The sequence below is a fragment of the Amphiura filiformis genome, chromosome 13, assembly GCF_039555335.1.
Source record: "Amphiura filiformis chromosome 13, Afil_fr2py, whole genome shotgun sequence".
NCBI classification, from domain to species: Eukaryota; Metazoa; Echinodermata; class Ophiuroidea; order Amphilepidida; family Amphiuridae; genus Amphiura; species Amphiura filiformis.
Window position 1 is genome coordinate 29,415,938 of NC_092640.1, and position 15,537 is coordinate 29,431,474.

The window sequence follows — 15,537 nt, forward strand, 5'->3', positions numbered from 1 at the left end:
GATATTTTTGATATTTAACAGTACTTTGAAGTAAACTTTATAAATCTGATGATTTATACTTAAAGTGTATGTAGGTGGGATGAAAAGCTGACGATCAATTGAAAATTTTGACCTTTCGTATTGAAGATATGGATTTTTTTTCCCCAAAACACACACAAAAATTAGGTATTTTTGGGAAAACGTCCATAGCTTCAATATGAAAGGTCAAAATTTTCAATTGATTGTCGGTTTTTCCTCCCAGCTACATACACTATAAGAATATATCATTAGATTTATAAAATTTACCGAGGACTGTTATATATCAAAAATGTGAAAATATCAAATTTTAATAATTTGTCATAAAATTTGTATTATATCGTGAATTTCAAAAATGAAAATTATTTGATATCAGAAAGACATTCTTCGTATTCAGAATGCAATTCGATATGTCTGATGTGCTCATGTCCCACAAAAAATACTGTCAAAACGCTCATTCCAGCTCCCTTAAGAACCACTGAACCAATATACCATACCATTTTTCGCCCTGGTGTAGCAGTGACGTCAACGCTTTGAAGCAGGTGTTTCACCCGCACATCTATGTGGCGTCTTTGTGCGTGTGTACACCAGCGCTTTGAGCAAACACTAGTGATTTGAGGATGTGCCCAATGATATGCGCACTGACGTCACTGCCACATCAGGGTGAAAAATGGTATAGGCTTGTAATAATAATAATAATATTTATTTGAATTACTTGCAAAATACAGAAATAACAACATATGATTACACTTCTAATAAATTACAATAAACATGTATTTCAGGATGAGTGCATGGGCTTAGAGCCCAAACACATAAGCGCCCACTCATCCTGCACATGAATACATAATTAAGAAAGAAAAACAAAATCAAATTCAGGTCAAAATACATAAGCCATGACATAAAATACCCCATGCCACTGGGAATTTGAACGTGGACACATCCATATAGACGAATCCAATTTCACGCATTACTACACCTCAATAGCAGCCATAGCTGGGTCCCCATCGGGTATATCCCACCTAGAATATGAAATGATGCGTCCTTGGCGGAGATTTTTAAACTGCATTTCGTCACCCGTGTTACTAGACAATAGAATGATGAAAGTTTACAACACAATACAACATAACCTTGATTTTTAAGCGGCTTTAATCCACCCAACTGGGCAGTCACAACACCAGTTTGTGCGCCGGGGACCCTGTCATGGCCAACTAAATTCTGACCATCACTTGGCTCGTTGGATTTGTCTATACCAATTTTCCAAGTAATTTGGACTCATCACTACACCAAAACTTTTTGGTTAAATTTAATGCAAGTTGCCACAAAAAAAAAGACCCATTCATGTACTAAAATTGGCTTAGAAAAAAGGGTCATTACCAAATGGCCAATAATGACCCATGTTTGCAGTACATCCTTGTATAGTCATTTGTACTGAGTTCCCACCACCACCCCCCAACCAGATTCACATAATTGAAACTTGAACTTCCCAATAGTTTAGTAAGAAACTTGCACCAACAGCAGAGGGCGTGTATTCAAGGTTCTATCAAATAAAGCTACATGAGTTCAGGTGTTTTGATGCATGCATTTTGTAGGTAACACAAGGATCTCAAAACATGCTCATCTGTCAGTGCACAGTTCTTTAACCCCAATAGGTTTGTACATTCACATAATGACCTTTGAATGTGTTGGGTACAAAAACTCATACTCCACAACTTGAGGTCAAATTTAACGCTATGGTTGTTGAATGGGGGTTATAGAACTATGCCTAGAAATTAGACCATTTTGGCTCTTAGTGTATAATAATATTAATATAGTTGAAACAGGAACAGCATTACTAAGAATCATTCGGGCATGAAGTTATTCATTGTCAGTGATTACTGAAAAGGCAAATTTTAAAGGCTGAACTTTTCATGCTTATTTGCCTTCAGTTACAGGGTAAGAAAACCAGGGCTCATGAACGTTAAGTCTGTTAACATTTGGTTTGGAGTTCTCGCTCAATTGTTCATGCGGTGCTCAATCGTTCATGCGGTGCATTTTGTTTAGATTTTATACCTACTATTTAACCCTGAAATTAAAGGGAACTGGGACATGCAGATATTTTGAGTTTTAAAATGTTTGCACAAATGTTTACATTTTATGGTGTGCCTACATGTACATAGTTTCTCCTGTGTGAAAAATTATAGTTAGGTGTTGGAAGTACATAAACACAAAAGAACCTATTTTTGCATTTTTATTTTCCGCGTAAATGTCCATTTGTTCGGGATTATAAAAGTGGAAATGTTAACATATGCACAAAGGAATATATTTGTGTGTTTGTTATTTTTGCGGTAAAAGCTTGGAATGCAAAAAGCGCAAAAAGAAATGTAGCACAAAAATTTTACAGTAGCTGAATCAAGTCATAGCCTCTAAGAGCATTGGCAATCAGTACTTGTCTGTTTCTATGGCAACATAGTTGTGGTATTAGTGGTATCGCTATCACCAGTCCATTGGGCAGGACTTGTAGATCGTAGCTTGGTATCAATGATGGTACAAAATGCACGGTGAAGTTTGGTATGAGGAAGAAGATCGGATGGAGCTGTCTTGATGTAGGCAAGTTGGTTCTGTGATGTTCTTGATGAGCCTGATTTTGAACATGGCAGATTGTTTGTGTTGACTGATGAGAACAAGACTTAGTAAAGTTTGGTGACTTGGAACTTGCGTTTTCTGCGAATGCAAGGGAAAATATTCAAAAAAATAGCTTTTGACCCTTTACAACCTGGCAATTGATATTTCTCACATAACACCTGAACGCCTGAATCATATGGTGCATGTGTTCACAACCTCTTAAGGGAAGGGTATGAGCGTTTGGACAGTATTTATTGTGGGACATTAGAGCACATCAGACATATCGAATTGCATTCTGAATACGAAGAATGTCCTTCTGATATCAAATAATTTTGATTTTTTGAAATATGCAATGTAATACACATTTTATGGCAAATCATTAAAAACTGATATTTTTGATATTTAACAGTACTTGAAGTTAACTTTATAAATCTGATGATTTGTACTTAGCGTGTATGTAGGTGGGATGAAAAGCCGACGATCAATTGAAAATTTTGACCTTTTCAGTATTGAAGATATGGATTTTTTTCCCAAAACACCAAAAAAAAAATATGGTATTTTTGGGGAAAAATCCATATCTTCAATATGAAAGGTCAAAATTTTCAATTGATCGTCGGCTTTTCCTCCCAGCTACATACACTTTAAGAATATATCATTAGATTTATAAAATTTACTTTGTCATAAAATTTGTATTATATCGTGATTTTCAAAAAAAATTATTTGATATCAGAAAGACATGCTTCGTATTCAGAATAAAATTCGATACGTCTGAGGTGCTCTCATGTTCCATAAAAAATACTGTTGAGATGCTCAAAACGCTCATTCCAGATCCCTTAATGAGCTTATATGTTATCCTCAAGACCAGACAAGACAAATACGTGTACTTAAAGAGGCATGGTCCAATTTTTCATGTTCTGTTTTCTGTCTTAGATTGGGACCTACCATTAACACACTGTGTTTCCAAATTTTGAGTTGTATTGCTCCAATGGTTTTGATAAGGAAACAAAAGCGTGTATAACATATACCAATGCCCCATATGTAGGATAGTACATACACTTCCCGTGTGGTTACCACAAATCATTACGTTCTTTTTCAACACCTAATAAACAAAAAATATCTTGGCGTTAAATTTCACTGGGATAATGAGAGAACAAGCTCAACAGAATCTCGGACGGTGCGGATTGAACATAGGGCCTTTTAATAGTTTATTGTATTCAGGTTTGACATTTGTTATTATTGTTATGATCATTGTGTAATAAAGACAAATTTATTAAAAGACGGCAAAGTAAACTGCATTTCGCAAACTCTCAATTGATCTTTGCCAAACTCATCCTTCATATCATGACAAAAACTCCTTGAGTTTGTATACAATATGCATGTGCCGCTCAGCATGAAAGAATAAAGCAACGTTTGTTACGAACTGAAGGACAGGGTTAATGCATGAGGTGCTATTCACACCTAAAAATATGAGCTTTTCTGATAACAAAATCTTAATTTTGATGAAGAAAAATGAGGGATGAGGCTGTCTATCAGGTCAACTACCTTTAAGATTGAAACAGGAGTATTTTAATTTTTTGAATGAATACATAATTACACAAATTTAGCATTGTAATGATTTTAGGCTAGCCAGTTCAAATACAGCTTGGAAACTGGCATAGCACATGCACATTAGTAAGCTAAATGGCATATGATACTAGCAGAACTTTGCAATTCAAAAATTGCGAGTAACTAAATGCTGGTAGCGTTTTCACAATCACTACCAGCGTCAACTCGTGGCCAGTGACAAAGTAGCCTTCAAGGCAATTGGTTGCGATTTGGTGCCAGGGCATGCTAGGGGCTTATCGATTGGATAAATCACTTTTCTGATACAGTTACATCATCACTTAAAATGACTTTAAAGTGGTTGGCTACTCAATACTTGCTTTTCTCACTTTCCGACTGCTACTGACCAAACTCTGTGCTGTACTGGTCAGCAATTGCCTTTTGCTCCATAAAATTACCCTGTACACTATATGATTTTCAACTCGGAATCTCAACACTTCCTCACTGGACTAAGCATAACAACTATGCTCCAGTGGTTTTATGACATAGAATGATCCAAATGGAAATGAAAATGTACTATTATGACCCAAGTATGGCTTAGGGTCAGGCTGGTCCAGGAAATTGAAGTTTCTTGTACATGTTGGTACCACAAAGGTGTGGCAAAAAACACAATTGCGCTTTTCACACCGCAAATCGTGCATTTGGGTTGCAATTGCGCTTTTCACACCGCAAATCGTGCATTTGGGTTGCAATTGCGCTTTCCACGCCGCAAATCGTGCATTTGGGTTGCAATTGCGCTTACCACGCCGCAAATCGTGCATTTGGGTTGCAAATGCGCTTTCCACGCCGCAAATCGTGCATTTGGGTTGCAATTGCGCTTTCCACGCCGCAAATCGTGCATTTGGGTTGCAATTGCGCTTTTGGTCATTTGTTTTGAGCATAAGTTTGTTCACTTCATAATCTATTTAAGATTGAAAATGCATTATGAATTGAATACAACTTATAAATTTGTCTATATTTGAAACACACTATTTTTGTATAAATCAACCCCAAGTGATTTTGAAGAATCAAGGTGCTTTTTTTTGCCAGGCCCTAGGTACCACACTCAGCTGTTTTCTTACCAATAAGTTTGTGTGCGAGATCCATTCTTCCACATGCCTGCAGAGGTTGCTGTAATTCCATAATCAAATCTGTACTCGATAGTTGCTTCCGTCTCCACTTCTCCAAAACTGCAAAATTCCTTTCAGCTGCAGTTGGATTATCCATATAAATCCGCTCTATTTCATCATAGCGAAATCCCAGATACGTCGCCAGTGAACACCATTCATGGCCAATATGACTGGCTAACTGCCGTAGTAGTTGTTGGTGATCATTAGAACCTGAAAATGGAAATACATTGAAATTAAATTTATCATTAAATGATATGCTATAACTGTTCATCAATGAGAATGCCGATTTCTTTATTATTATTAATTTCTCTATCATATTGCAAACACACACAAATTTAAGAAATGTAAATGAGATGGTCAAGATTACAATGATGGAGACAAAAATCTGGTCAACCCAATATTCCAACAATCATGTAAACAAATATAGTAGGGGCTGGTCATAAAATGACAGGTACTGACAAAATGAACTTTTAATTATAATGCCATAACTTCAAAGCTGTTTATTGATAATGCAAGTTAAGACAAATAAATGTAATCTAATTAGGTAAATGTTAAAGTGGTGAAAAAAGCTGTAAAAAATAAGTAAATAATCAAACTTACCCATTCTTATGCTAGTTCGCATCTATGCAGTGTTCATCTAATGTCATCAAATCTGAAACTGAATAAGAATCTGCTTGTCAAGTTGTATTTATATGACATGTTGTGGCGGACACGCTTCAATGGCGAGTTCAATCAGCAGGGCCAATCGGCAGGCTTTATTGTCAGATATGCCACATGACCATGCTTTGTAGTGACACTGTCACGCTTGGATACACATTATTTCCAGTTTCACATTGTCAAAACGATTTGCAGTTTGTTACCATTATTTCTGATTGTCCTATGGACGCAATAAGTAGACCAAACACAACTATTGCCGGAGCTGGATCTTTACCATCCGAATCTTTTATTTCCTTTCATTTACACAGTTGATCAAGTGTCAACTGTGTTCTTCATACTTAATTTAATATCGCATATCACTTCAGACAGCTATCTCATCTGATATTTTAAATAGATATAAATTCAAATTCATTAGCGCCTCAGACAGCTATATCATGTGGCTTATTCTTTAAAAGCAATATATATCAATCATTGAAATCATATATGTATCAGACAGCAATATCATCTGATACCCTTTTTACGAAATCAGACAGCTATATCATCTGATGCCATTTATGGTCCTGAAGTGAGACGACCCACTTCAAATCCCAAACAGCATATTTGGCTTGGACCTAATCATTACTCATTTCCGGAATTAGGACAACCCCATTCAATTTCCAAACATCCTAATTTGGAATTGACATTAAATATTAAGTATGTGAAGACATTCCCAATGACTTGCTCAAATGCAGCAATGTATCTCCATTTTGATTCATATATTGGACAAAATGGTAAAAAGCAAAAGAAACAATGCCATTTGGCATTTAATATCATATTTTTTATAAAGGGAGTGGTGGGTGGGTTTTAAAATTTTCCTGACCTCTTCGGATGGTATCGAAACAGCTTATGAATTTTCCCGGCAACAATTTCTGTGAAAACAGCCACGCCCCCAGAACCGCTGCCTATGATTGGCTACTGGCACGCGACTCGACACAGGGCATGGATGCACAACAGGTGTCGGACTGATGTCACAACACGCATGGCACCACCTTTTATTGATCTACAGGACAATGAAACCCTTTTCAACAAAAAACCCAGGGCTTATTACGCCAATGACAATTTTGGTTTTGATTGAAGTTTGCTCAATCAAAACCCGATTATACTCATTTACAAGTTCACTGTTTCAAGACATTCTTAGGCTGAACCCTGATTGTGCATAATTAATGTAGTTTTAAAATACCCATTCTGTCTTCCGGGGGAAACCCCATGAGCTCATTTTGAATAATTAAAGGTACTTTATCAATGGATATGTTTACGTCTTTTGACTTCTTGAAAAGAATCATTAATTCTGATGGCTTTTATTAAGCATAAAATCCGGCACAAATATTAATTTATTGATGATAAATAAATGATGAACTTTTACCTGTATTTTCTTTTTTTTTTTTTTTTTCTTTTTTTAAATTTCATTTCATTTTATTTGACAGATAAAAAACATTAAACATACAGTAAAACACATACAATGATTGCACAATATTAAAAGTATATAACATTTTCAATTGACCAGCAATTAACATGAGTTATTTTCATATAGTTATTAAAGGCAAGACTCCAGTCCATGATGAGGAATCCAAGACTCCTCGTGTGCAAAAACAGGAGAACAAGACACAGAGCCTCTGGCAGGGATAGCCAAGAGTAACAAAAGTCACTTTCAAAGTGGCTAAACCTAAAAACTCTGCAAAAACAACACATCAAAACAGAGATCACACCGAAGGAGACAGGATTTCTCCCCATGAACTAGAGTGGGGTAAATGAATAAACTAAACATAAAATGTTACTTACCGTATTGGTCCGAGTATAGTCCCACCCGTTTTTTATGTGAAAATTTTTCACAATTGGGGGTGGGATTATACTCAATTTCAAAAAAAAAAAAAAAAAAAAAAATATTTTTAAAAAAAATAAAAAAAAAAAAAAAAAAACAAAAACAAAAAAAAAAAAAAAAAAAAAAAAAAAAAAAAAAAAAAAAAAAAAAAAAAAAAAATTTCAAGATATTTTGTATTTTTAATATGAAAATTGATACTTTGTTTTCATGTCATACTCTATTAATGATTTCAAAATGCATTCAAATTCAATGCATTTTGAAATCATTAATAGAGTATGACATGAATACAAAGTATCAATTTTCATATTAAAAATACAAAATATCTTGAATTTTTTTTTTTTTTTTTTTTTAGGTCAACCATGAATGATCCTAACATCTTTTTTTTAGCAAATTTTTTTTTTTTTTTTTTACAATTTCTGAAATTTTTGAAAAATGGGGGTGGGATTATACTCCAACGTGGGACTATACTCGGACGAATACGGTAATATATTTTTTCAACTGGTTTATTGGCAGAAGCAGTCTAAATCTTCAGACACATAACTCAAAAGCTCCATGTCATTCCTTGTCATATTTTGACAAATTTATTGACAAATGTAATTCTTTGATTTTTTAGTATTACTTAGACACTGAACTAAACTGAACTGAATGCTTCTAAGTGTGCTGTTGTTCATTTTTCGAGGTCTAGGGCTTGCAGTCTTTATACATACAAGTTAGGTGGTATTCCAATTAAGGTTGTTGATGAGTATAAACTGCTTGGTGTTGTTTTCAATTCTTCCCTATCATTTTCTTCACATGTTGATAAAATCTGTAAAAAGGTTTCTCGCCTAACTGGTTTTGTCATCAGAACTTCTCGCCATATGCACTTCAGTGCTCTTCTGCATCTATTTAAAGCATTGATACTCCCTCATCTTACTTACTGTGCTGTTATTTGGAATCCTTGTCAGACTGGCCTGCTTGATAGGTTAGATAAGAGTCAGAGAAAGATTTCTAAAGTTTTGATGTATAGGAAGAAGTGTCCTTCTGATCTTTCATATGAGTCTAGATTAGATGAATTTGGATTACTTAAAACATGCGACTTATTTGATTTGTTGAGGTTGATCTTCTGCTTTAAATTGGTTAATGGAATTATCTATGCCCGTGTAACGGGGCATAGATATTGTATTTGTTGCGTTTAGTCTTCTCCTTCTCCTTCTCCTTCTTAAGACCACTTCTTTGCACTCCTCTAGCTCAAGAACCAAAGCAGCCTTGGGGCCCATACTTGGTATAATGATGGCCCATGACCCCTAGAAACATCCTAGGGTACCCTCGACCCCAGAGGTCAAAGGTCATAGGCTACAGGGGGCAATATGTGTAAAATTTCAAACAGCTCTAGCCCAAGAACTATAGCGCCCTCAGGGTTCATACTTAGTATAATGATGGCCCATGACCCCTAGAAGTAACTTATGGTAGCCTCGACCCCAGAGGTCAAAGGTCACAGGCTACAGGGGCAATATGTGTAAATTTTTAAAACCGCTTTAGTTCAAGAACTATAGCGCCCTCAGGGTTCATGCTTCGTACAATGATGGCCCATAACCCTTAGATATTTCCTGCAGTAACATCGACACCAGAGGTCAAAGGTCATGGGCTACAGTGAGCATTATGTGTAAAATTTCAAACAGCTCTAGCTCAAGAACTACAGCGCCCTCAGTGTTCATATTTGGTACATTGATGACCCATGACCCTTGATGTATTCTATATTAGCCGCATCCCCAGAGGTCAAAGTCTAAAGACTTAGCAAAATACGTACGACCTATTAACACAGTGTAGCGCAATAGGTAGTATTTTGTTAGCTACCTGTGCTTGCAATGATAACGGTCTGAATCGTACGTCAAGAAAACTGATCACTTGACAAAAACTCCCTTAAAAGGGAATGTGTAGGCATTTTGATTTTGGTTTCTTGGACCACCTCAAAAGGTTGTCATGATGGGACAAGGAGTGTGGTTGGTTGAAGGGTGGGGTATTAGAGAGAGTTTGCTCCAGTCTGGTGGTAGTTTGGAGAGAGTGAGGGTCTGATGGGGTATAAGAGAGAGTGAAGGCTTGGTAGGGTATTAGAGAGTGTGGGCCAGTCTGGTGGTGTTTTAGAGAGTATAGTGGAGTATAAGAGAGAGTGAAGGCTTGGTGGGGTATTAGAGAGAGTATGGGTCAGCCTGGTGGTATTTTAGAGAGATTGTTTGTGAATAGCAGAAGGGGGGTTAGGTGTGGTCACGGGCATAGATATTCATGTTTGGTCAAACACAACTGTGGTTTCTAGTTGGTCCTTCTTCTTCTTTTTGCCAATTTTTCAAGCCTTCTAAGGTTAAGGAGTTTAGGTATCTCCACTGTAGTTCTCATACCAATGCCTTTTTCAACTCTGTTTTTGTTTCCTTTCCACGTTTGTGGAATGAACTTCCAACTGATGTACGCTTTGCGCACTTCCTTACCTTGTTTAAGGCCATGTGTAAAGAACATTTTATGATGTAATTATGTTTTTCATATGCATGTTTACTTTTTTTTTTCTTTCATCGCAATTGCTGTTTTGAAATCTTTTGCCAGTTATCATTTTGTTTAAATTTAGGCAATTTAGCTGTTTAATTTGAGTTGCATGTAGGCCCACTCTAAGGCAATAACTTTGTTCACGCATGTTTTATTTTTTGTACTGCCTATCTTGTGCACTGTTGATACATCATGTGTGCATAAGTTGTGTCATAGAGTGTTTCACTCATTTTTTTTTTTTTCCTACAAATGTTTCTGGTTTAATTAATGCGTATCTATTATCTAAATTATTATTATTATTATTATTATTATTGTTATATGTACTTTAATATAATCAGGAAAGAAGAACACATTCGCTACTTGCACGGTTCGCCATTATGCACTATATGCGGGAGAGCCTCGAACTGGCAGCATACATGAAAGGAAGAATTATGTAACCTTACACAGAACGTTATGACTAGTTCAATTCCCATTCATGTATGCTGCCAGTTCGAGGCTCTCCCCCCATAGTGCATAATGGCGGAACCGTGCAAGTAGCTTAATTGTGCTTGGACTGTTTAGTCTATTTCTTCTTTCCTGGATTGTCATTTAAATTGCTTTTAATGTTTTTTCATGTTTGTAATTTATGGCAATTGAAATAAATATTATTATAAAATAGTCATGCAGAATTGGAAACAATCTTGCCCCGCAGGGCATTATTTATCCTGAATAGAGAGTGTTGTTGACATTTTTAACTGCCATCAATCCTTTCAATGAACCCCAAATTAAATTAAATTAAATTAAATTAAATTAAATTAAATTTTGACACCCAAAACATAAGACCAAGTTATTTTGATAGAATATGTTACTATTAAATTGGACTCAGCTACTCTTTTTGAGTCTGAACTGTTTTCTTCATACTCTTTAAGGGATCCAAAATGAGCGTTTATTGCGTTTCGACAGTATTTTTTGTGGGACATGAGAGCACCTCAGACCTATCGAATTGCATTCTGAATACGAAGCATGTGTTTCTGATATCAAATAATTTTAATTTTTTTGAAAATCACAATATAATACAAATTTTATGACAAATTATAAAAATTTGATATTTTTCAAATTGTTGATATATAACAGTCCTCGAAGTAAATTATATAAATCTAATGATATATTCTTAAAGTGTATGTAGCAGGGAGGAAAAGCCGACGGTCAATTGAAAATTTTGACCTTTCATATTGAAGATATGGATTTTTCCCAAAAAGACCTAATTTTTTTGGTGTTTTGGGAAAAAAAATCCATATCTTCAAGTACTGTTAAATATCAAAAATATCAATTTTTAATGATTTGCCATAAAATGTGTATCAAATTGCGAATTTCAAAAAATCAAAATTATTTGATATCAGAACGACATTCTTCGTATTCAGAATGCAATTCGATATGTCTGATGTGCTCTAATGTCCCAAAATAAATACTGTCCAAACGTTCATACCCCAGCCCTTAAGTAAAATAAATAGAGCACCCTCAAATAAATGGCATCTGTGCCATTTATTACGTGCTAATCCTGTAGGGCTGCCATCATAAATGAACAATTCTTTTTTCGTTATTTTGGTCACCTTTCTTCTTGAATGGCACTTGTGAAACTTGGTCAAAAATGAGTTGGATTCAAACAATTAATACCTTATTTTTGTTTCATTTTTTTCAGGAGTAACATCAGGCACCAAGTATTCAGATGAATTTGTCCACTCCGCTAAGCTTCTTCACTGGAACGGAAGATACAAACCATGGGGGAGGATTTCACAGCATACAATGGTGTGGGAGAAATTCTACATCCACGATCCAACAGGCCAATACAAGATAGCCAGAAAGTATGGCAATATATGATTGCTTCATTTCACTCTGAGTTAGAAGTCGAGAACAGGTTAAAGGAAGAGTACAGATGCAAACTGCGCTATATCCAAAGAACGCTGCCTTGTGTATTTTACTATAATATGTGACCATCCACCACAAACCAGACGTAAAGTTGGCAAATTCTATTCTAAGTTACAGCGTAAAATGTGCATGAATGTTGTATTCATAGGTACCTCAAGTTGGTACTACATGTATCTCATTTTGCTAGTGCCAGTCAAATAGCTTTTAAACCAATCATTAATGCTATTGTTGAAGAGGATAATAAGCTTCTACCTATGTTTATAGAATTCTGAAGTAGCTCTAGTCTTTGTTTGCTTTGGTTAAATCCTGTTCAAGTGGTGGGTTACAAAGCATTGTATTTTTGTTTAGGTTTGAAAAACCAACAAGTAACAATGAGAGGACATTCTTGAACCTCGTTGACTTGGGGATGATTTGAAATGACCGCCAATTATGACTGCTTGTTTGATATTTAGAACCGAAATAAGGTACCATTTTGCTGAAGGAGCAAAGTTCAACAAACCATAACTCTACTTCTGGATATCGTTTGATATATATTTTTTAAATACGAAACAAAACAAAATTGACCGACATTACTGCCGTTTTGTGGTGGACGGTCACATATGGATACTATGTATTTGAATCAACATAGATTATTATTATACCAACATTGCAGAAAAAAAGGTTTATGCAAGCAAATGGCAATTCAGGAAAAGAAAATCGACTAGCAAGCCGGGGGGTACTCACTATCAAGGACCAGAAAAGGGATGTGCTGCAAATATGGGCCTCATTTTAGGGCATCTGGTACAGCAATGGCCTACGTTTCGGTCAATTTGGTGTTAAGGTACAGGGAGTAATTTTTGGGGGAAAATACCCCAATTATTATGTAACTGTAGTCCACATTTGCAAATAGAATGTGATTATCTTGTGACATTTTTAAATTTGGCCAAAAATCTGGACCTATGGTATAAATATAAATCCTATTTACTTGGTAAATTGGTGTAAATATGGGTAAACTTTCAGATTCAGGTGAGGCACATCCCTAACACATCCCCCCCCCTGGCAGAAAGTACAAGCACAAGGTGCTTTCCTTTCCTGTTACAAGAACAAATATTTAAAACCCATTCAAAATAGCACAAATGGGTAAAATAAACAAGGATTTGATCATGTGAGTATGATTAATTGTATGCACACACCATTAATTCTGGGATTTGTGCTTCCTTTGTTTGAATGGGTGACTGTTCAACCCACAATTAATCGGAAACATGCAATAACATTTTGTTTAAACATACACAGAAACAGCCTAGAAAGCATGTCCTATAAACTGTCGCCTCATTCTTTGTTTTTTATGCATTGGTTGATCCAGGGTTGTTACAGGAATTCAATGTTTTGGTAATGGTATGTGAAAATAGATTGATTATACTAGATTTTGTTATTGTATGACATGCTCGCACACCCTATAATCAAATTCACTAAACCTTTGACGAGCGCATATTTTAAGTATACATCGCGTATTTACTGCGTTGGACATACTTGTCTCTGATTGGCTGCTGAGGCAATCTGCTGTTGCCAGTGGAAATTTATGAATGAACTGTGCGCCAGACGCGTTGTTAGCTCGAATTTGCAACATCGCGATAGTCGCGCTCGTCAAAGGTTTGCTGCATTTGATTATAAACCCACTCAATGGATTTGCATAGCTGTGTAAATTTCACATGGGGGTGGGTGGGGTCATTAATTGTGACTGGTACTCCAACTGATACAGAACTGGATAAAAAATTATGTAAAAATGTCAAATTCTGCTCAATTGTGCAGTTCTTACTACTGGTGGATAAAAGTGTGTGGATGGGGTGTAAGAAATCAGGGATGTCATGGCGTCTAACAACCTAAAATTGTGCTATGATAATAAAAATAAATAAAATAAATGTAGATATTTAGCGTGTGTATCCAGGAGGTGCAAGAGGTACAGACTGCAACGGGCTAGAATTTTTACAAAAGAAAATTGGTATGGTGAAAATGTACAATGTATGTCTTCCTAATATTGAAGTATTATTGAACATCAATGGGACAAAAATGTCATGTTGCAACTGGTAACCAATAGGTTGGCGAATGGCTATATACCAGGACAAACAGTAAATCAAGAGAGTGTTTGACAGTCTGTTTTATACATAGGGGGGGGGGGGGTTCTACCTGAAGTCAGTTTCACTGAAATTACCCTGTTATTGCATATCCTGGAACAACACACAGACCTGCCAACTGTCCCTCATTTTAAGGGACTGTCCATCATTTGGGGTTTTCCAAAGGGAAAAAGAGGGAAAGTCCTGCTTTCTGAAAATTTCAGTGATGGCTAATTTAAATGTAAGAACAGCAGAAACTGATGCAGATTTCACTTCAAAATTTTGCTATAGCATTCTCTTTAGTCTATTGTGATAAATTTATACCAGCAAAACCTTCACTGAATTCTGAAAGTATTGCACAACTCAAGTCGTTGAATTTGTCGGTACCTGGTTTGTGTACCTGTACAAGGTTTTGGCCTCAATGTCTCTCTTTCTGACTTTGGTAGGTTGGTAGGTCTGAACACATAGCATGTATACGTCAGATGGTAATGTGTACTGTATGCTCTGCTTATCATGTGTGTGGTGTTCTAACAGGTGTGCTGTTAGGGCGCCTATTACCGTACTGACGCGAGTATAGTCCCACCCCGTTTTGGGGTGAACATTTTTCAAAATTGGGGGGTGGGACTATACTCAAATTAAAAAAAAAAAATTAATTTTAAGTTTTTTATTTTTTCGGTTTTGTAGTGTCCCTGGACCTAGACCTAAATGAATTGAATTTGAATGCATTTTGATATCATTAATAGAGTATGACATGAAAACAAAGTATCAATTTTCATATTAAAAACACAAAACACCATGCAAAATTCACTTTTTTTTTTTTTTTAATCGAAAATTTGGGGGTGGGACTTTACTCGTAGGTGGGACTATACTTGCGTCAGTATGGTATTAGGAATTTTGGTGAAACTGACTTCCGGTAGAGACACCCAGAATCCATGTATTGAACAAAGTGTTAATAATTGTAGATAGTCATTCTTTTTATATGAAAAAGAGTGTAAGTAGGTCTTTATCTTGGAATTTCTAAAGTCCTTGAAACAATTCTACAATTCTTTTTAACTTTAGAAGTATAGCATTTACTTTAATATATTATATTATGGTCTTCAGAGTCTTCAACATTGGACAAATGTAACAGTAATAGAAGTCTACTTTATGAATCTCTGTGAAATCTGTATACATATAATTATGTTTCTAT

The 15,537-nt window shown here is 35.7% G+C and overlaps 3 protein-coding genes across 3 annotated transcripts in view; 2 read left to right on the forward strand and 1 right to left on the reverse strand.

Moving 5' to 3' along the window:
- The window catches only part of LOC140168207 (7SK snRNA methylphosphate capping enzyme-like), a 113,220-nt gene extending 101,864 nt beyond the window's left edge, over positions 1 to 11,356 (forward strand). Inside the window, exon 7 of the mRNA XM_072191544.1 lies at positions 11,276 to 11,356. The gene's annotated coding sequence lies outside the window, so the exon portion shown is untranslated. The remainder of the gene's footprint in view (positions 1 to 11,275) is intronic.
- The window catches only part of LOC140168209 (glycosyltransferase 8 domain-containing protein 1-like), a 32,023-nt gene extending 16,508 nt beyond the window's left edge, over positions 1 to 15,515 (forward strand). The window contains exon 8 of the mRNA XM_072191547.1: positions 12,032 to 15,515. Coding sequence (XP_072047648.1) covers positions 12,032 to 12,210 — 179 coding nt within the window. The 3' untranslated portion in view covers positions 12,211 to 15,515. The remainder of the gene's footprint in view (positions 1 to 12,031) is intronic.
- LOC140168715 (uncharacterized) lies at positions 2,390 to 5,984 on the reverse strand. The gene is made up of 3 exons (XM_072192124.1): positions 5,928 to 5,984; positions 5,280 to 5,537; positions 2,390 to 2,715 (listed from the first exon to the last, which is right to left on the reverse strand). Exons 1-3 carry the CDS (start codon positions 5,947 to 5,949, stop codon positions 2,390 to 2,392), a joined length of 606 nt encoding a protein of 201 aa, XP_072048225.1. The 5' UTR covers positions 5,950 to 5,984.
- Positions 15,516 to 15,537: the final 22 nt, after the last annotated feature.